Raw genomic sequence first — 21,305 nt, 5'->3', positions numbered from 1 at the left:
GGAAGGGGACAGCTCAGCTGCAGAGAGGTTGGCGGTGGAGTTCCCTGCAGAGTGGTCTCAGGACTTGCCCTAGTCAACGATTTCCCTAATGAGCTTGTCTTAATTAAATCAGCCAATGAGAAGCAGGAGAAAACCAGGGAAGATGATGTGGGTATCACACTGGAAACACAGCTGAAGGATGGCTCAATCCCTGAAGCAAACCATGTAGTTTTCAAGAATTTCTACTGCAAATGGGGAATTCGTAAGTTGAAAATGACTGAAAAGACCTTCCTTGTAGGAGGCAATTACAGGCTGATTAGTGAGATACTGCCACAAAGCGAGTAAATCTGATCCTAAGGGGTATGCAGGGGAGGGTTTCCAGCAGGGGAGGACGTCACACAATCCATGAGATAAATTGGTCATCCACTCTTAAGAGCAGCAATAGATGCAAAGAAAGGATGCCAGGATAACCAGCAGATGGGAGATGGCCCAAGAAGAGGGGGCACACGAATTTTTGGTTCATTTGGCTGGAGGAGATGTGATTGCTGTTTCCATCCCAACTATAGTTAGTAAACAAGGGAAAAAGCAGTAGCAGCGGAAGAATGATATGGGTACTAAAAGTACATAAACTAGCTAGAAACATATCTAAGCTTGAAATTATGCCTCACCAGAGCAGGAAGGCAGCTAGGGCAAACAATGAAAAAAAAAGGAGGAAAGATTTTAAGATGGCGCCTGCTAAGAGTATGAAAGGGATTTTATGAGGTGGTTCCCAGCTGGGAATTTGGCCAAGGTACTGGGGTTAACACACCCACTACTCTGAAAAGTACCAAGGGATTTTCAGCAGCCAGAAATTGCCAAGACCTGGGTTTTAAATCTCTGCTGCTGAAATGCAACTATTCAAGTTCCACTTGAGCAACTATGTGAAATGCTGCTCTGAGACTCTCAAAAGTCTCCTGGGGACCAGGCAAAAAAATACATATATTGTCTGGAGCTGATTCTTTTTCCACACTTCTCTCCGTCTCATCCCTCTTCACCACTAACAGGATTTGCATCAGAGCAGCCCAGCCCTTGGAGCCATGCAGCTCCCAGCCCCTCTCTCTGAGCTTGTCACACTGTGGAGACATCACCTTTGGACATTCAAGCATGAGGAAGGGGGCACTTTGGCCACACAACACACACCTCTGTGACCCTTCTGGCAAGCGGGGAAAAAAATCAGACATCGCAGGGTATTATACGGTTTAGACATGTCCAAGAAATACCAGCTAGGAGCAGATGCTTTCAGAGTCACTCAAGACTTTCTTAATAACATAAGCTTACCTGGAATGAAAGAAAACCAAACTGTCTCAATCCTAAGCCAAATGAGAAAGTACTAGCATGCTCAGTAGTTCCTAGGGATCAGAGAGCCCACTCTTAACATTGTTTGGGAGATCCAGGTATCCCAATGCCCAGGTGTATATTTTTATGAGCTCAATGCACTGTGTTTTCTTGCAACAACCACCAGACCCTGCAAAAAGAGACTGCTCAGCCAGGAATCTCTATTTGGCGGGGGGTAGGGGTGATTGTTTCAATTGGTTACATCCTTGTCCCTTCTTTTACTCCATATTATTTGTGGTATCTGCTGGATGATACCGGTGGAAGCCTCCACACCGAAGCCTGGACACAAACCAAGGAGCATTGCAAGCCCTGCGCTGCTGGCAGCGAGCAGCATACACAGCACAGCATGCAAATGCCAAAGCACCACGAAAGAGCAAACCCGAGTGGACTTAATCCTCCTCCAGCTGCTCAGCTCCTTGTCGCTCATCCTCTGCTGCTCAGTTTGGCAGCAGGGCTGAGCCAAAAGGGAAGCCCACGTGCTGGGAGTGGGGCAGGAGGCAGAAGGGTGTTCTGCAGCGGGAAGCATGGCTCTTCTGCCCACAGGCATTTACGTGCCACTGGACAGAGAAGCGAACAGGAGTGGTTGGTACACAGAGGTTTAGCAATAAAACCTACTCTGAGCCCGTAGCTCAGGTCAGTCCCAGCTCTGTGACTCCTAAGGCTGCCAGCAAGGTGAGGCACAGGCTGCCAGCAAGGTGAGGCACAGTTGGCGCTTGTCCCCCCTGCTCCTTGTCCAAAGAAGACATCTTTCCACCTTCCTCATCTTCAACAGGGTCTCAGGAGCCTAAAACCACAGCAGAGAAGGGCCAAACAGACTGCATGGGATGCTGGTAGAAACACGTCCAGTGCTGCTGCATCCCAAGCCACAGCCAGCCCTTGCTTTGCATTTGCACACCGACTTGCACAGACCGGGCTGCCATTGCTGCCCTGCATGCCACACACGCCGCCATCGCTGCGCTGCATGGCACATGCTGCCTGCCATCCCTTGCCGTCCCCAGCCTCCTGCAGCCCCCATGGGAGAGGGGGTGGGAGGGGGCCAGGCTGCCCAGCCCCAGCCCTCACCGGGTGCCTGGCCATCCCCACGGGTTTCTCACCCTCCCTGCTGCCCACCACGCATGCACCCCCTCCCCTTCCCCTGCCCTTCGTCGCTTGTTGCATGAAGGGCGCTTTTGACCTCAATCTGTCTGCTTGGATTACAGTCCGGAGCCGTTCCCCTCTGCCGAGCACGGAGCCCCGTCAGGGCTCCAAGGCTGCATCTGCCACAGCAGGTTATTCAAGAGGGGGACCAGCGAGGGCTGCCGCCATCACAGGGTTACTCAAGAGGGGGTCCAGCGAGGGCTGCCACTGTCTGAGGGCAGCAGGGGAGGCAGAGGTGAGAAGGGGCACTGCTGGCTGCATCATGCCGGAGCCACCACACTTGGCTGCAAGGGGGCAGAGGCACCGTCCTTCAAAGCTCAGCCTGCCTGAGAGGTGGAGGCCAAACAGAAAGAGTTAGGAGGTGAAGGAGGAGTGGCGATTTCTATTATAACTGAGTGGAAGTGGCTGCATGGACTGAGCCCAAGCTGCAGCAACATGGGTCCTTTGGGTCTGCAGAAGTGTTTCTTCATAGTACTCCAGAGACACCTACAAATAAAAGTAAATTGGTAAGTAAATAAAACACATCAGGGCCCAGTCTTTGACCCAAGGCAAGTGACACAGCATGGCTCAAAACATCTGTATTCTACTCCCTGTTCCCAAAATCAGAGTGACCTCACTCAAACTGCTCTCTGGGAGTTGTTGCTGGCCTACAACATCCCCAAAAATTGCCTGGACGGGATGAGTTCCTGCAGGAAGCTCCTTGACCTTCACAGTACCCTGCCCCATGCCACCAGCACCTTCTGCTCAGGCTGGAGCCCAGCATCACAGCAGAGATGAATCCAAAGGAAGGACCAGAGGAAGGGGCAAAGGCACCTTTCATCTCCAGGTAGACAAAAAGCACAGAGACATTTGAACAGGGAACTGACTGGTTGGTCTGGGATGAAGCAGAAGAACGACAGCTACCATGATGCCCCTCACATGCATGCAGCCCACCAGACTGGTCAGGAGGGGAGGGCAGTAAGCCCTGGAGGCCTTCATTGCATTGGTTGAGGATGACAGGCCAAGTCTGACAGCTCTGCGCGCTGTCACCATCTATTGTGTTGCATTCCCTGGAGGGTGATAGGGCGATTGCAATGCCCAGAGCCCAGACAAGCGGGCTACCAGACAGCCTGGCACCGACAAGAACTGTCCCCAGCTGCACACGCCTCTCCACGTCAAGTCTCTCTCCTCTCTTTTAGAAACAGCAGTAGAGAGAGCTATTTCGCCCCAGTCGGAGGACGGGTCTGCTGGCAGGTCCCAACCCATCACAGCTGTCTGACTGCGTGGAAACCTGAGCTTCTGGAGGGACCATCAGGTCCAGCATCACAGTGGTCAGTGCCCTGGGGACAAGAAGCTTCACCAGGGGTTGGAGGTTGCAGCCCATCGTACCCCACCAGCGTGTCCTGCAGTGCAACAGCTTGTTAACACCAGTGCTGGGGCTAATGCCCCATGACAGCCACAGAGTTCATGGTGTAGGTGGGATTCTACTTACTCTGCAGACCACGGTCAGCTGAGAAAAATAGATTTAGCTTCTGAAATACCTCAAAACCTCAGGTGCTCAAGTCAGACATTTCCGGCCCAGTCCTCTCTGGTGACAAGGAGAGGTATCAGTGCTGGGGGGAGAAGCTCTGCTAGGTCTCAACTGGTTTATCTATGCCCAGAACCTCCAAGACTTTGCCCCATCCAGCAACAAGGACGCGTTACAAATGTGTAAGCTGTGGCTAAGATGCATGTGTTTCACAGGAGGTGCACTTCAGCACGTCTCCATCATTTTCTTTCACTCTGTGCCTCACCCATTTGGAGTCACTGCCCCTCAGACACTTTGCTAGTAGCCCCTAGGTGGAAATGCAAGAGGAAACCCCAGCTGGGCTGGAGATAGGACAGGTCTGACAGGGTTAGAAGAATCCACTCCCTGCTCACCTCCAAGGGGAGAAGCCACCACCTGCTCTGGAGTTACTACTCTGTAGACAGAAAACCCAGCACAACCACAGAGGGACATGTGCCACCCCAAGACTCCACAGCTGTGCTGCTGCCCAGCCTGTCTGCTCTGTCCCCGCGGCCACTGACATTCAGCCAGCAGCTGGGTTGTGGGGTGACACAATGGTGACATGATGGAGGCCCAACTGCAGCTTTGTGCTGGAGGACAGCCTCACCATGATGTCCTGGGGCATCAGCAGCAAGGAGAGTGGCACATCCCTCCAGCTGCCCTGACGGCTGGCCTGGCTGTGCTTTCATTCCTCTACTCCTTCGACTCTGCCCAGCCCCTGACCCCACGACCCAAAAGCTTCCTCTGATTTCAGTCCAGTAACACAGAATAACAGCCGTCAGGATGGGGGGAAGGGGTCAGATGCCCAGCATGCAGAAATCCTCCAAGTCAGACACACAAACAAACCCAAATCACCGCTTCTCATGGATGTCACAATAAGTAGCACAAACAGTAGCTGCAGGAAAAAAATCCAATAGACACCAATTAAATGCATGACTTGACTGCCTCTGCCACAGCAGCCAGTGGTGGCTTGCTGGTGGCAGCAGAGTATCACCAGTCATTGCTGACACTGCTGAGCTGCTGCCTCTCCCAGGGGATGCCAAGGATGGTCAGTCTCACTCGTGTGACACAAGTCTGTGTACCAGCTAGCTTGTTGCCAAGTACACCATAAAGTCACTCATGTCCTGCCTTAAAAACAGGGGATAGTCACTTTGCTGTGAGCTCATATCTCCCTGGAGCACTAACAGTGGGTGGACCTAATGGAAAAAAATTCTTGTTTAGGCTGCCCAGATTCTGGACTAGCACAGGCAGGGGCATGTCTGCTCTTGCTAAGCAGGATGCTACAGCCACGGCCAGCCCAGCAAAGGTCCTGCCACATCCCTTGACATGACAGAGAACAGGATCACCCTGTGCCAGAGATATCTGGAGCAGCTGTTGGGTGGCAAGAGGGGACAGCCAAGAGAAAACCCACAGCCCATCCCCGAGCTACAGTTTTTCCTTGCCTACCCACAGTGGTGCTGCCATCTGCTTTAGACATCCCAAAGATGGCTCTGAATTGCTGCACTGGTGCGACAGCCACAACAGCACGATGCTGTGCCAGGCAGCCCGGCCACAGCAGCCCCAGCAGCCAGTCCAAAACCAGCCCTCCTGGTGCTGGCAATCTGCACTGGGCACCGTACCACGCTACTCTGGGCATCTGCATCACACTACAGCAGGTGCTCTTCCTGGGGGGCTCTGGGTTCCAGTAGCCACCATAGCATTGATGTCTGCTCCTCTAAGGTCTCCCGGCTTGCCCTCTACACTGCAGCCAGCACCCCTGGGCAGGAGCATTCAGAGCATCGCAGCCACGTCTGCAAGAAGGCACACTTCCCTCCTCTTATTTAAGCTGCAGCCACTAGAGGGTAATCCAGTCCTCCGAGTTAGATCAGCTCCTTGCTTTGATACAGTGGGCAGCAGGTAAGTGCCTGAACCCCAGCGACTAATTACCAGGTGCCTTTCAACAGCCCCTGCTTAAATTAGCATCCATGCCCTCCGTGGCTAGCCCGAGAGCCCTTCTGGCTACCACTGAGCTGCACAGCCTGGAGAAGGCACCCCGATTCAATGCCACACGCTGGGGTGCAGTTGTGACTCTGTTTCTTCTAGTTGGATGGTGCCGCTTCTCTAAGCTGATTAAGAATATTACAAAATAATAACACTAATAATGAAATAACATTTTTAAAACCCACCATAACCCTGAAATCTTCATTAATTATGAATTTTGCATGGCAACCGTTACTAAGAGAGTCTTCTCTGAAACTGATGTTCAAAGAACTTTACATCAAATCTTCAAACAGCTGAGAAGGTTCAAGCTACAAAGTCGAAACATCTGTTGCTTTCCGTGCATTTTTCAATGGGGAGATCAGAGAGGAGAAAAAAGTGTACAAAATAATCCTGGTTCAGCTTTATTATTTAAATACAATGACAGCCTATGATATACACTCTGTGCAGAGAGAAAAAAGCAAAAATTAAGGCAGAGTATTTTACAGTTCTACCTACTGGAGCCAGAAATATTATAAGCTTCCATTTGCTTTAAATTTATCCCTTCTGGGAAATGCTGTATTAACAGCCCTGGGGGATTAAGTCTAAAACAGGAAAAGAAGGGCAACTTCTGCAGCAGAAACAATGAGCTGAGAGTCTCATCCCTCCTCTGACTGCCATGCAAAGCCTGGCTATGGTGAGAAAGTTAGGAGGCAAGGCTACGGGAGTGCAGCTCCCTGCTACATCTAATGCCACCTCCCTTCATCGAAGCCAGCAGGGAACAAGCAGAAAGGGTCATCCTCTGTGCCTGTGGGAAGGGTGGAGCAGATAGGGCTGTCTCCTAAAAACTGCCTTCAAAACGCACGTTCTACACTCAGCTTCTTGCTCTAAGGGCAGGCAGGAATCTGGAGGCTGGGGCTTCTTCACACCTGATCAGTTCCATCTAGTGAGGTCTCTACAAGACCTGGCTGTGACATTCTTCAAACTTTTCATTTGAAAAAAGCTAGCATTTTCTTTACCCAAACCCAAACCTTTCAAACAATAAAACAATAACCAACATTCCTAACATTTTCCAAGGTCTTGCAAAATATTTGGTGTCACATAGGATCAATATCACTTTCAGTGTAACGTTGACATTTTTTTGTTGAACAGTGAGCAGAAATTTCTAACAACATTTGGATTAAAGTCTTCAATTCAATACACAGCACGGCAACCTTTAGCCAAGGTACCCTTAGAAACATGACCCAGAGGTCTGCAAGGTTCCTTGCACTTGTGGTGTTTCAACTGCTTTCCCTGGAGCCTCAGGCATTGCTGCATCAAGAGACCAATACCCGATGGGAGGTTTGCCAACAGACAAGCCTTTTAGGTGGGAAAACTGACTTCAGCTTTCAAACCATGTGCTTTTGGGGACTGCTGCCCCTCTGAGAACTAATGCTGGGTTGGAAGGAACTTGTCCTGCCACAGGTAGGTTCCTCTAATGCCAAGAACCAAGATCAGTTAGCAAACTTCAGACGAAGAGCTGGACATTAAGGATATCTGTAACATGAGGCTGGGAATGGCTTCTTGGGTCACTGTACCAAGACCCTGCTGTCACAGGCAATATGATATATTATCCCTTAATAAACACAAAGCTCAAAGATTTGGTTCAAATCCCATAAAAAGGAGGGTGGAGTGGGCATGAGAGAGACCAACTGGCTCCCAGAAGCCTTGCAACCCCGCGATTCATGACCGAACCCTCTTCCCTGCCTCAGACCCATCCTCGAACATCAAAACTTGCCTCACGGCACAGTCTGCTGCTGCTGTCATGAAGGTGAGAGTTCCCCCCATGGCTCACCCCTTCCAGCAGGAAGGTGTCGGGCTCCTCAGAGAGGCTTTTTCTGCCCGGAGAGCCTGCTTTCAGCCCCAGCTCCTTTGGAGGCAGCTGAGAAATTCAGCTGCTGCTGGCTCAGTGCAGGCAGGGATGAATTATCAAATGCTGCTCCTGAAGGCATGTAAAATGTCCTAGTTGCAGTCACGCTGAACTCCTGGCCATCCTTTTGCTTTCAGTGTAATTTTTAATTTCAATTTAGAGCCCAACAGTTCAGCAGCCCCTGGGGCTGGTTGGGTCAGAAAGATCAGAACAAGAGGAGGAAGAAGGAATTAAGGTTTTCAGAGTGCTCTGTCCCAGCAGCTTTCCCAGCTCCCATCTCACCCAGACCCACCTACGCCCCCAGGCAGCTCCTGCCCTGTAAATCCCATCAGGTTTCACTGACTCCTACCTGTGCGACCAGCCGGCAGCAGTCAGAAGCAAAAGCCAAAGCCAATGCAGAAATTCCCTCCTCCCCGAGCAGTGCGTTTCAATTACCACGGTGCGGGCTTCCAAGTGGATTTATCAAACCGGGCCTATAAAGCAAATTGAATAATCTTGTGCTTCAGACCTATAAAATAAGTATTATACTTGAAAGTACTTTGACAAAGTAATAAAGACGGAGAGTGAGGGAAAGGAGTGAGGAGAGCAACCAGCTCCTTGTTAATGTGTTGTAACTGAATCCAAACGGCACCTGGCTCCGAGGTACCTCCCCATCATGGGAGCTGCCGGGGTGCATCCAGCTGTGACACTGCGTGGTCTGGATGGAAAGTTGATAAGCATTAAGATATAAGACTGTTTGATCACTCATTTTGCCCAAGACGGCTCCCCTCGCCGCTCAACCTCCAGATCTCTCCAAAAGCAAAACCTGGGATGAGAGTTGGAGGTAACTGAGATGGACCTTGGAGGGGACCTGAGAGGAGGTAGACACCCTTCCAAAAAAAGCATCGGTGAGCAATCTGGTCTTCACATCTCTGCTGAGCAAGACCAGTAGAACAATTTCAACAAGGAAGATTTAGGGGGAAAAACAGGGAGCGTGAGCACAGGGAAGCCCCGTTGTATGCAGAGACTGCAACCCTGCTGTTGTTTCGAAGAAGTAGTTAGGGAATATCTCACCACCTACTGGAACAAGGAGAATGCTGATGCACTGGGCAAGACCAACATGAGGTCTTTCATGATACTAAATGATTTGAAAATTTGGGTACCAGGCCAGGTGAGACACAGCAACAACCTCAGCTCTTTGGGAGCTCTTCCGCTCTACCTGGTTCTGCAGCCACTCCAAAGCCCCTCTTTTTTTAACCCTGTCCCTGTCTGTAACACTAACCCTCACTTGGGCAGACTCTTCCCATACATACTGATACTGGAAATGAACACATGTCCCACCCCACAATGGTGTGCTGTCCTTCCCCCTGCCTCCACCAGACCCTACACTCAGGGTGACCTCCCAGATCCTGGCCATTGTAACACTATAATACTGGGATTATAGCTGAGAACATCTGCTCTCTGTAGCATAAAGAGACAGCCTCAGCCTGCCAGTACCAGGTTTTACCATTTGGTATCCAATGGTAGGAACAGTTGCTCCCGGTTTTGCTTTCCTGAACCCCAGTTCATTCCCCACCATCCATCAGCCCCCTGCTGATGGCAGCACTGAAGACAAACCACCTGGGGGGGAGGCAATGCCAGGAACAACCATCAGCTGTGACAATCCAGACAGGGTCTGTAACCCCCAACGAGCAGCAAACCACAAAAAGGGCTTAACTCCTTGGCTCTGCCTCCACCCTACCTCTGCAACCCTTACACGAGCCAGGAGCGTTAATCCAAGAAATGGAGCCATCAGTCATCCTTCTCTGTCTCCTCCCAAGCACACGGGAGCTCACACCTCTGCATTGTGGATTTCTATCTGGTAAGTCTGGAGTTGTGTGCTCAAATACTCACCCCAAGTGACAACACGTGTTGGGTCAGACCATGGCACACACAGCCCCCCAGCTCTAGCGAGCTCCGCTTTGCCCTGAAGCCCCATCCCTTGGCAGGACATAACTGAGGGCCACACTTCCAGCTGGGACATGTGTCCAACCTTCCACCGCACAGCGCTCGGTGCTTCCACTACTAAATCAGCACGCAGAGCTGCGAGGCGTAATGGAGCAGGGTGGTAAAATCATCCAGCCGGACCTTCAGAAAATTACAAATAATTATCCAGCCTATGAATTTGTCCCCACGATTTCCCATCCAGCGAAACCCCCTCTGGCCGTCTGGAGCTCAAGCAGACATCAGACCCCTCTCCCTTGCTTGTTATTTACTCTCCACTCGCTGCCTTTCTTCTGCCCCAGTGACCCCACTGTTCACACATCCCTGCTCCCCCTTTAACCCCATTTTGGTTTAGGGTCTGATTAACTCTTGATGCTGAAGGTTTTCACCATCAAAAGGCTTTGTTGCCATGGTAACTCCTGGGGAGGGGGGAGTGTATTATTCAAACCAACGGGTCCAGCTAGCGCAGGGTCAGCAGGATGGAGGAGCCCCCAGGGATGCTCGAGCCCTGTTTCTCTGCGGTGCCCATGCCTCCTCCCCATCACCAATTACTGCAGATGAGAGCCGAAATCCCGCTGCCTTCTTTAACTCTCTCTCTGCATTAGTGGCAGCTCATGGACTTCTTTTTTTTCCTTTTTTTTTTTTTTTTTTTTCACCATGTGTCACTAATTTTACTCATTTTCTGAGTTTGTCTAGAATAGTAAAAGATTTGATTAGAGTGTTCCCGGTTTTAATTGTAATTAGGACAGTCATTGTACGAGCTATAAAAGGAAATTGGGCTACCGCTGAGTGGAAGAGCCCCTGAGAGACTAGGAGCTGCGAAGGGAGAATTTCGTTCATAAAAAAGGGAAAAAAAAACCAGTTTGGGGAAGAAATAAAACTCCAGCTCAGGATAGTGTGACAGCCAAAGTGGCCCAGACATCTGGGACCATAACAAAAGCGTGCTTCCTAGGGATTTCAGCATGGGTCGTGAGCGGTTTCTTCCCTGCTGCAACCTTCTGCATGACCTTGGGTGAAGCAGCTCTGCTCTTGTGCCTCAGTTTCCCCCGTTGAGACCGATCTGGGTGGTCTGTGAGCTAATGACTTATTTTACGATGTGCGTTGTGATCCCTTGAGATATGGGAGAAGCGAATATTGAAATACCCATCCAGTCCCCATCACTTACCAGGACCCACCTTGCTGGTGGCACCATGGCTGTGAAGGGACACCGCCTGCAGCCAGGGGATGGCAAGATGCCCTTGGCCATCACCCAGGTCCCCAGGATGGATATTGGACATTTCTGCTTTTTTCCAGCAGAGGGAGGGGAAGGCCGGTTCAAGCCCATCGCAATGGTATTAATGCTGGGAAGAACACCTAGAAATAGCACGTGCAAAGTCAGCCCAGTCACCACCTTAAAAGCCCCCGGAGAAGTGGGGTTTCCCCAGCCGTGGCATGAACCTAGGGTTTGCCAGCCTGGGGTGATGTTGTTGGCCGCCCATGCCAGACACACGGTGATGAGCCACCAAGTCATCGAGGACCAGAGGGACAGGCGAGGCGCCTACAGCAGCATTTCTTGACTGATTTCACCACACGGAAAAATTGCTTTTGACAGTTATGGCTGAGATTCCTGGTCACAGTCTCCAGCCTGGCCACTGCACGCCACCACCAGCCCCTCCAAAGGGGGAGAAAAGGGGCAGCTGGCAGTGCCCGAATCGTGTCACCTGCCTGCTGCCCCGGGGCTCTGCAGGGGGGGCAGCTTGCGTCTCTGGAGCTGTCAATCCAGTGCCATAAAATTCAAGATAAATCAATTTCCCCCTTCCCCCTGCTCTAATTCCACCAGGGGAGATGGTCGTTTTCCTGAAGCAATAATTTGCCTGAGTTAAAAAAAACCCCACAGTGAAGCTCTGACTGCTCACGGCACATTAATGTGTATCAGCCGTCGCCTGTCACCTCCTAATGATCCCACCTCCAATCCAAGCCCAAAACTGTGGGCTTTTACCACTACATTTAAAGTGAAGAACAAACATAAACCAGTCGCCTCCCAGCATGGCTGCGATTTTCATTTGCCCAGGCAGGGAGAGGAAGGGTGTGTTGCTCTGCTCAGCCCTTACTGCCTTCAAAATTTATGGATTTTTTTTTTCCCCCTCTTCCCAGCAGCTCAGAAGAAACTTAATCATCACCTCTGAGTGGGAAGAAACCCCCCGCTGTATCCTCCAACTTGCAGGGCCATGTGATGCTGCTCCGGCCTTTCCCATGCAGTCTGAACCCAGCACATGGCCTGGCACTCACAACTCATCTTAATGCTCTAGCTGGGTTTTAATTTGTATTATATTATATCATATCATATTATATTGTATTATATTTCATTATATTATATTATATACATAGGTATAGATTTTATGTATGTATTATAAATGTATCTATTAATCATTTTTAACATATATATATATACCTCTTACATGTGAGAGCCAAAAGCCTCTCTCCCATGGGAAGTGGCTGCTCAAGGGCCCCCTGTACCCCCCCAAAGATGTGACAGATCCCTTTGGTGCAGGATTATGGAGCTGGAGGGGCAGTGACATACCTGGGACAGCCCAGTGAGCCCAGCTGCTCTCTTCTCTCCCAGGCCCTGGGAAGTGAGTTGGCAGCATCATGGGAGGGACCAGGGCTGCCCAGGGTGATGCTGCAGGAGGGGAAGGGAAGGAGCAGGCTGGTGCTCTCTGGGCATAATTGGATGGATCTGGCTGTTAATGAATTAGACACTTGTCATCAGCTGGAACAGCAGCCCCGCTCCCAGCCCAGCCACTCGGTTCCAGTGCAGGAGCTTGGGGCTCGTGAGTGAGGGAGACGTTCCTGCCAACCTTTCAGCTAAGCCTGAAGAAGATGAGTCTAACGGCATCTTTGGGGGCTCAGCCGCTGGGGCTCTGAGCGCATCAGTGGTGACACCAGAAGAAAACATGCACTGGTGGACATCGGTGGCAGGTAAAAGGTCTTAAACCACCAACCCAAACCCTGTTGCCTTTGTGGAACAAAGCTCACCAAAGCAGAAGGAGCTTTTCTGCTGACTGACACTCACACTATGGGCACGTGGCTGTCCATGACTGTGTGCCCGGGGATGTGAGTATGACACATCCCTGTGCTGCAGCCCATGTTTCCCCGTGTCCTGTACCCACCTCATCCCAAGGTGATGCATGGCACTGAGCACACTGTGCTTTCTGCAAGGGCAGCGCTACTGTGTACGCATCCTTCCCCTCGCTGCACACGTAGGAGAAACAAAGGAAGGATTATACAGAGAGACCCAAAGGCAGGAGAGCATCTCCCAGGGCTGGAGAGAACAAGGAGGTGCACAGGGAAAGTGCAAGACCGCGGCAATAGTGCAGGGATAGAGACTGTGCAAAATGCCCTGGGCGAGACCTTCAAACCCCACACAGGTGCCTTGGGATGTGCTGTTCACCTGGAGCCCAAGTTCGGGGGAGATGATGGCATGGGGGCTTCCAAGATCCCCAGGGTCAGCCAGGGTGGCCACGGGAGCTGCCGCGGGGAGCGGGCTGCCTTCGCCGAGCCCCGGCCGCTCCAGGCACGCTGCAGCTCCTGCAGATTTGCTGGATTACTGCCGTCTCAGGCGGCAGTGGTATATGTTATTGCTGGAAGGTTCACATTTTATCATTTAATCAAATAAAGTGCATTTGCGGATTACACAATCATTTGCAGGCCTTGATAATCTTTTTCTGCTTAGCTTTGCACTAGAACTGAGGAGGCAAACAAAGACATTTGTAGCTGTCGTTGGAGGCCCTGGCTTCATGCCAGGAGCTCTTACTCCTTGGGAAAACTGGTGCAATTTGTATTGAAGAACATCCTGGCGATCGTGAAATACTAGATATTTATTTATTTGGCCAACAAGGAGGTTTTTAAGCTTTTGTTCCCTGGTAAAACAACAGGAAAAAATATTGGGGGTGGGTGGGTGTGGAGAAACATGAAAATCCTGTCTGCAAAGGGCTCAGGGTAAAGCAACAAAGTCCAGCAAGAGAGTCTATGTGGATGACAGCATGTCCCAGATGGGTGCCAAGGTCATCAATGCCTATTCTGTACCCCGTCTTGGCACACAGATTTCCTCCAGCAGGAAATTTCAACTCGGATCAGGAGAGGATCCATGGCTGTTATCCCCAGGGAAGGGAGGGAATCTCAACAACACCAAGCCCCCGAGGAGGGGAATCACTGAGGGGAGAAGAGGGGTTGGCTCTGCTTTCTTGGGTGGGGGCTGCTGCAGGCTGGAGTGTGGGGTCACCTCCAGCACCTCCAGTGAGGACATGCCACTACAGAAATCCAACCCAACTCTTTGGGGAGAAACCCTCACCCCCGCGCCTTGAAAAGACCCCAAAAGCAATGAAAGCTCCGCTACATGTTGGACTGAAAACTTAAATCCAGTTTCTGTACCCAGCACAGCGCTCACCTGCCCGATGCTCATCTGCCATAGGTTCCTGTGCAGCCACAAGAATGATGTTTGCAGCTACAAAATTTGGGGAGATGAGGGTCGTTTTCCCACTGCCCATAGTTAAATCCTTCCAGAAACCTGAACAAGAATCAGTTCAAATGTGATTTTCTTAAACATTTGAAAAGTTGGTAAAAGAAAACTTTTTTTTTTAAGATAGAAAAAAAAGACCAATCTTTGTTTTAATGGCACTACAGCTAAAACAGAGGATGTTTAATACTTGCTGCCGATGTTCTTGTTGGAGCATAAGCAAACTGCAGGAGAAAACAGAAAAACACCCAGTTCATACATATACTAAATGTAGAGAAAAGATGCATTTAGGATTCACAGTGTACAACCAGCCCTGTCAGCCCAAATCCTCAGGAGATCAGCCAGCCTCAGGAAGGGAAGACGGTAAGGAAAGAAGAGAAAAAAAGAAAAAGCAGCTTAATTTGTGTGATACTGGTCTGCATGCTGGGCAGAGCCCCAGATCCAACCCCACACCCTGAGGATGAACCCCAGACTCACCTCCTTCTGCCTGGGAATGTCCCTCCAGGCATGAATGGCCACCCAGCATCACTGGGGGAGGTCACCACCACGAGGAGGGTGCTGCGGTGGCTGGCTGCTGGCCTGGGCTTCCTCTCCCTGTGCTTTGCTTTAGGATCCTGCACACCCTATAAAGCAGTTTGGAAGCACCCACAGTTTTGGGGTGACACAGTGGCTTTGCAAAGCTTAAAGACAAGGACCAGGAGCTGGAAAAGAGGATGCGCTACAGTGTGCAGAGCCTGCAGAGACATGATTGCAGCATCACCCCACCACCATGTACCTCTCCTCCCCAATACCCAAGCACTTGTGCTGTCACCCCATTATATCCCCATGGGATGAAGGACCAGGATGGCCGAGAGGTCATCTCCTTTTGACCCCGGTGAGTGGCAGTGCAGCCAGGCAGGTATTTACCTCTTGCTTGCAGCGTAAGGGATTCAGCTCTCCTTCATCTGATCAGCAGCTGTGAGCGCTTCTTAAGATGAGCGAAATCAAATAGTTTAAAACAATTTAATGTAAGCCTCCCGGGAACGTGGCTGATGGAGAAGCCCCTTCCCACCGTGCATACATGAACAACCCAAATCCCCCCACAAGTGCCCAGAGCAGCCCCCAGGGCTGCTTTGGGAGCATAAACAGCCACAGCCTGGGGTCCTCATACCCGCACATGCACCCACAGGCCCGGTGACGCTGGTCCATCCCAATGCCGTTTTGCATCATCTCATCCTGGTACAGCCGTAGATTCAGCCACTGCTCCCGGGAACTGTCCTTCCCCAAAGCCACCCGCTCCTCCCGCCTGCATCACCTCCAAAAACACAGGCAAGACACTGGCTTTAGCAAAAATGTTTAATCTCTCCTTGATGCGTGTGTTTATTTACAAGTACTAAATCTGAAGAACATTAAAATAGGAAATAGCAGGATATTTACACGATCAAAGGGCGTTCGACCAGCCGCGCTGGCCTGTTGCTTCAAGTCTGAAACAATCACAGAAAGTAATCAGGACTCCGGAGTTCTATTTTTTTTTTCCCCATTGAATTTTTTAAAACTATTAAAATCCTCTGCCTTTTGCCAGGTCCGCATTAGGTTCCCCTTGCTTTCTTAAAGGACAGCTCGTTGTGCACTTCGGTTGGAGGCGGGTGAGCCCGGGGTGCGGGGCTGGCCACCTGTCCCCCTGCTCCCTGTGCCACCCCCCAGGGCTGTTCCCACCCTGGGGACAGGGCTCCTGCCAGAGGGGGACACCAGGGCCAGGCATGGGGGACACTTCCAGGCTGGACCACACTTTCATTTTTTTTTACCCCAAAAGTGAAGAGAAAAGGCAATGTGAGCAGAGCGGGGCAGGGAGGGACCTGCTTGCTGCAGCGGTTGGGGATCAGCCCACAGGGCTGAACACAGGTTCAGGGCAGGGGATGCTTCTCCATCTCATCCCATTTTGGGGTGCAGCTGGTACCACCGGTAATAGGAGTCCCACATATGCTTCCCAGCCTCTCCCCCAGCCTTTCCCCTTTCCTAGGCAGGGTTAGGTGGGGATGGCCAGCCCGGCTCTGCCCCCCACCAGGCTGGTGCCAGGGAGGAAGGACAGGCTGCCTGGCACAATTAAGGACGTTGGGCACACGGAAGGCAAAGGTAGCACCAAGAAGCACCGGAGGCTGTGGGCAGCATTGCAACGGCCACCTCGCCGACCGCCACCCTCCCCTGTTAGAGGCAGCAAGGGGACCCTGGAGGGGTGGGGAGGTGCTGGAGGGATCCTTTGGTGGAGCGAACCGCAGACACCCCAAAGCTCCCCAGGAGGAAGCCAAACGGAACCCATCCCTGGGACCACACCACGGGCTCCCAGCATCGCTATGGGGCAGGAAGAGCCAGGCCACAGCACAAGTGGAGCCCAGAGAGCACAAACACACCATGGCGCTGCCAGCCTGCCTGGCATGACCCCCCCCCACCCCCTTGGAACATCTCTGCTGCCCAAATCCCATCCAGGCCCACCACAGCTAAGAAATTCACGTGTCCCTCTCCAGCCTGGCTCAGGGAGCACCCACAGCATTGCTGCTGTGGACGCAACAGGCTAATAAACTCTCTGCTCTTAACAGTGCTTCCAGCCCTCCTCTGCCAACAAGGAAACTCTCAGCGAGATGCCCTTTGAAACACATGTCCATCCCCTCCAACCAGCAATGGGAAGGGTCCCCACCATCCCCTCTCCATCACCACAAAACCCACGCACTTGGCTCCCTCAATGGCAACAGAAGATCCCCAAGACACTCTGAAAGAGGTAGGACCCACGCCACTTTCACATAGAGACTTCAAAGCAACCGCTCCCCTTCCACCAGACCACAGTGACCACCAATGCATGGCTGCCATCCTCCAGGCGACCTCCAGGACCCCCGCCAATGCTGCCCAGCTGGCAGCACCGCCAGGAAGCAGCTTGGGGCCAACCTTGCACCGAAATGAGCTGCAAGCACCCCTGTGCCCCATCGCAGCAGCAGCGAGTTCTGCAAAAGACCCCCCAGAGGGACCCCCCGGAAGGATTTTGTCCCACCAGAGTGCCCAGGGAGATGCTGGCAGGCGGTGGTGGCCCCAGCACAGGGTGGGTGGGCACACAGCTGTCCTTTAAGGCTCTCCGAGTACCACACTGGAGATGTGAACCTCTGAAGTCTTTCTTTTTGCTTGTTGGTTGCTGTTTTTTTCTTTTGGATGAGAAAGTGACAAATTAATTTCAAATAAAAAAAATAGATAACAGGTCTAAACAAACCTCTAATATTCAACACTTGCAGGTTTTTTTTTTTGTTTTATGGGGGTTTTTTTCTTCTGTTTCTTAAAAAGATCAACTCAGACTAAAATCTAGCACAGTCATGCAACAGCCCACAGCTCTCAGAAATCCAGCGACAGCTCAGGGTTCGTAGGTTTGGGAAACAATTATTACTTCTTTTTCAAACATAGTTTTGCTGTTGTGGTTGGGTTTTTTGTTGTTGTTGTTGGGTTTTTTTAATCAGCATCTTCTCCTTTCCCTCCTTATTAAAACAAAACAAAACCAAACAAAATTACAACATAATGAGAGATGTGCAGGCTTCAAACGATTGTTCTGCATGGTGAGAAAGGCTTGGAAATTTCTTCCAGACCATTTGGTATCTTCTTTTCTTTTTTCTAGTTGTTGTTTGTTTTGTTTTAACTGGCTGTGTAAATTCATTTCATATTTATATTGGTTCAATTCTCCTTCAGTTAACTATACAGCACCCCACTGGGGCACGAGAATTAGATTGTAACCACATATATATATATACACACTTTTATTATTTTTTTTTAATTAAAAACTTCATTATTTCTCCCTCTCCCCCCCTTAACTTGCGATTTAAGGGAACGGACAGAAATCAGCTGGGCTTCTTTCCACTTGGATTTCGACAGCCACCCGCTCCTGGCAGAGTCTGGCCCCGTCTGCTGTGGCCCAGGCAGCGACGGGAGCAATCAGTACGGAAAAGGAAAGGGGTTTGCTCTTTTTTGGGGGAAGTTTTTGGTCACCTGCTGCCATTCGGGGCAGCATTCGGCACCTTTTCATCTCTGGAAAGCACAAACCCGTGAGGATCTGACATTTCGAAGGGGGCTGCCGAGGGAGAGACCTCGGGTTTCCAACGACCCCCCCAGCAGGGCGGAGGCGGCAGAGGGGAGACAGGGTGACAGCAAGGAGAGAAAGTGGGAGAAAGAAGGAAAAGGCAGAGAAAGACAAGTCAGTCTTGGGTGGAAAGTCCTGCACACGTTTGGGCTTCCCGGGTGGAGGAGCATGCAACAGCCCCACAGCAGCCGAGCATCCCAGTCCCTCCCTCCACAGGCTGGTCCCCCAGCAGGGTTTGCTGGAGGGGATCCCGGTCAGGAGACACGGGGGAGCTGCCTCCCCTTTCCCTGGGGATCTGGTCCCTTCCTGTGCATCAGCACAAAAAGATGATCGAGGAAACAAAAAAAAAAAAACAACCAACACATAAAAGGGCTTTGTTAAGGCTGCTCCAGCACCAGGGGATCTGCCAAAAAACCAGGCTAGCTCTCCATGAACCATCCCAAATGTCCCCAAGCCCCCGCAGCCATCCTCTGCCTCCCATCATCCCAGGACGGGCAGGGGCAGGCAGCGCTGCCCAAACCTTCCTGCGGCCACCGGACCGGGAAAACAAGGATGAGCTCAACAAAACACCGACCACCCCTCAGTGATCCCCCAGGAAAAGAAAAACCAACCTTGGGATCTCCCTGCCTCTCTGATCATGACCTCCAGAACCACTCCAGCAGCATTTAAATAACAGCATCTATTCAGCTAACGAAACTCCCATTTTTTTTTCTTTTTTTCTTTTTACTTTTTTTTTTTTTTGCACTAAACAACATTCAAATAAAACATGGCACAGGACGTATTTTAGAAATATCAAAGCTCAGGGATTTCTCCCTTTCCTGCCCAACCCTACTGCCCCCACCCCCAAATCTCCCCAGCATCAGTCCTTTAGCTTATTTTTTAAAATCGTTTTTGTTAGTTTGTTGCAAAAATTTAGAATCTTTTTTTTCCCCTTCCATTTTTTGTTATAATTTTTTTTCTTTAAATTAAAAATTTTGTTTGTCTTGTGTAAATTGTGCAAATATAGCAGTTAACACTAAGTGGCAGAAGGCCAGAGAGAGAGAGAGAGAAGGGGGAAGAGACAGAAAAAGAGAGGAGAAGGAGAGGGGGTGGACAGCTGAGGGGAAGGGGTGGAGAGCAAGTCAAGTACAGTAAAAATAGGAGCCCACCCACCCTCCCTCCACCAAAGTAACAACAACATCCAAACGCCGTCCTAGAAAGCCCCGCGGTCCCGACCCTCCTTCCTTGTGGGCTCAGGGCTCTGCCCGGGCAAGGGATGCTCCGTGGGTCCGTGGGGCAGTCGACCCCCTTCTCCTCCGCCCAGCATCGCCTCTCTGCAAGGTCCCTGCTGCGTCCCGCTTGGACTGGGGGGTTGTGTGTGGGTCAGGGGCTTGTATCGATGTCGCTGCTGTCATCGGGATTTGGGATTTTTTCCGCTAAAGCGCGAGGTTTCCTTGTTCTTTCGTGGGAAGCGTGTGGAGGCGCGGCGGCTCCCGCGGGTCCGGCCGGCCCCAGCCCCAAAGTCTTCTGCTGCCCGTGGCTGCTGCTGGCCGGCCCCCCTCCTGCCACCTCCGCCGCCCGGGATGCTGGCACCGCGCTGCCGCCTTCTCAGCTGCTTAAGGCCATTGTGTCGATCGCCTGCTCCAGCTTACTCCTCAGCCGCTGCCTCCGGGCCTGCTCGTCCTTCTCCAGTGCAGCTAGAATCTGGGGGAGAGAGGGGAGGGTGAGAGAGAGGGTGAGGAGATGCCCTCCTGCCCACAGCGGCTCCCACATGCCCACGGCCACGCTCATTGATGGCACCAAGGTGTGGGGATGTAGCTCCGTGGGAAGCGGCGCACGTTCGTTCCAGTCCCTAATGCGGCCAGGAAAGGGTCAGAGGAGGCGTGAGGTGGAGGACACCACTCTGAGTGCTGCCACCCCACCCCACGGACCAGACCGAGCCTCCCTAGACCCCCAAGGGGCTGCAGTAACACCAGGGACCTGCTTGATACTAACAAGAAGCCATGTGGGGAAACCAGAAAATGAACAACCATCAAACAACGGAGCTAAACCCCAACACCAAGATGAGACCTTCCCACCACACCTGTGACTCCAACCAACCCGCAACATCCTAGGGAAGCAGGGACAGCATTTCAGAGACCACGATCGAGCTATGAACTGGTTCCCATGAGCAGAAAAAGACCAAATCCACAAGGCTTCAGCTGCCACCTGTGGTAAAATCCCACTCACCTCTCCCCAAGGTGGACGACTGGGGGGCTGTGGGGTGATGGAGGGAGACACCAAATGCATGGACCAGCAAAGCCCACCTTGCGGGGAGCCCTCAGTCCTGTGTAAGGGTGCACCCACAGACATCCGAGGATGAGTTTCCTCCCTTGGAATCTCATTCCTCTAAACAAGCTCCTGACCTTGATGACAGATTGCAGGGTGGAGGGACGGTCTCCTCCCCTGGGCTGGATGCGACCATGCCCCCAGGGCGGGGGAAGGACTAGCAGCAGCAGGAGGGTGGAGGACGAGGTTCAGAGTGGGGAGAAGGGGGTAAGTAATGAAGTGTAGAACGAAGGGGCAGTTGCCCTCCCAGCAGCCAGGAGTCTGGTCTCACTAACATCATGCCAGCAGAGCAGAAAAGCTGATTTAAAAAAACAAACCTGACAGAAATCTCATCTCCTCGGGTGAGCTAGTTGAGAGAGCAAATTTTTTGCAATTAAATATCAAGGCATCCGTCAAAGGGGACTTGATTAACCATTTCATTGGCCACATAATTGGAAACAAACTGTTGTATAATTAATAGACTTACTAGGAAGCAGGCAAAGTCCATCAGGAGCCCTACAGGTAACTTCTTAATGGGGAATCAGCTCCCTTTGATTAAGAGCTGCTGCAGTGCCGGCGGGCTGTGGAGCGGCGT

At 51.5% G+C, this 21,305-nt stretch overlaps 1 protein-coding gene across 1 annotated transcript in view; it reads right to left on the bottom strand.

The window, feature by feature from the left end:
* Positions 1-18,089: 18,089 nt before the first annotated feature.
* The window catches only part of PLXNA1 (plexin A1), a 121,367-nt gene continuing 118,151 nt past the window's right edge, over positions 18,090-21,305 (bottom strand). The window contains exon 32 of the mRNA XM_037385503.1: positions 18,090-20,107. Coding sequence (XP_037241400.1) covers positions 20,012-20,107 — 96 coding nt within the window. The 3' untranslated portion in view covers positions 18,090-20,011. The remainder of the gene's footprint in view (positions 20,108-21,305) is intronic.

Source organism: Falco rusticolus, chromosome 4, assembly GCF_015220075.1.
Source record: "Falco rusticolus isolate bFalRus1 chromosome 4, bFalRus1.pri, whole genome shotgun sequence".
In the NCBI taxonomy this organism is placed as follows: domain Eukaryota; kingdom Metazoa; phylum Chordata; class Aves; order Falconiformes; family Falconidae; genus Falco; species Falco rusticolus.
This window is presented reverse-complemented; position numbering and strand designations above follow the sequence as displayed.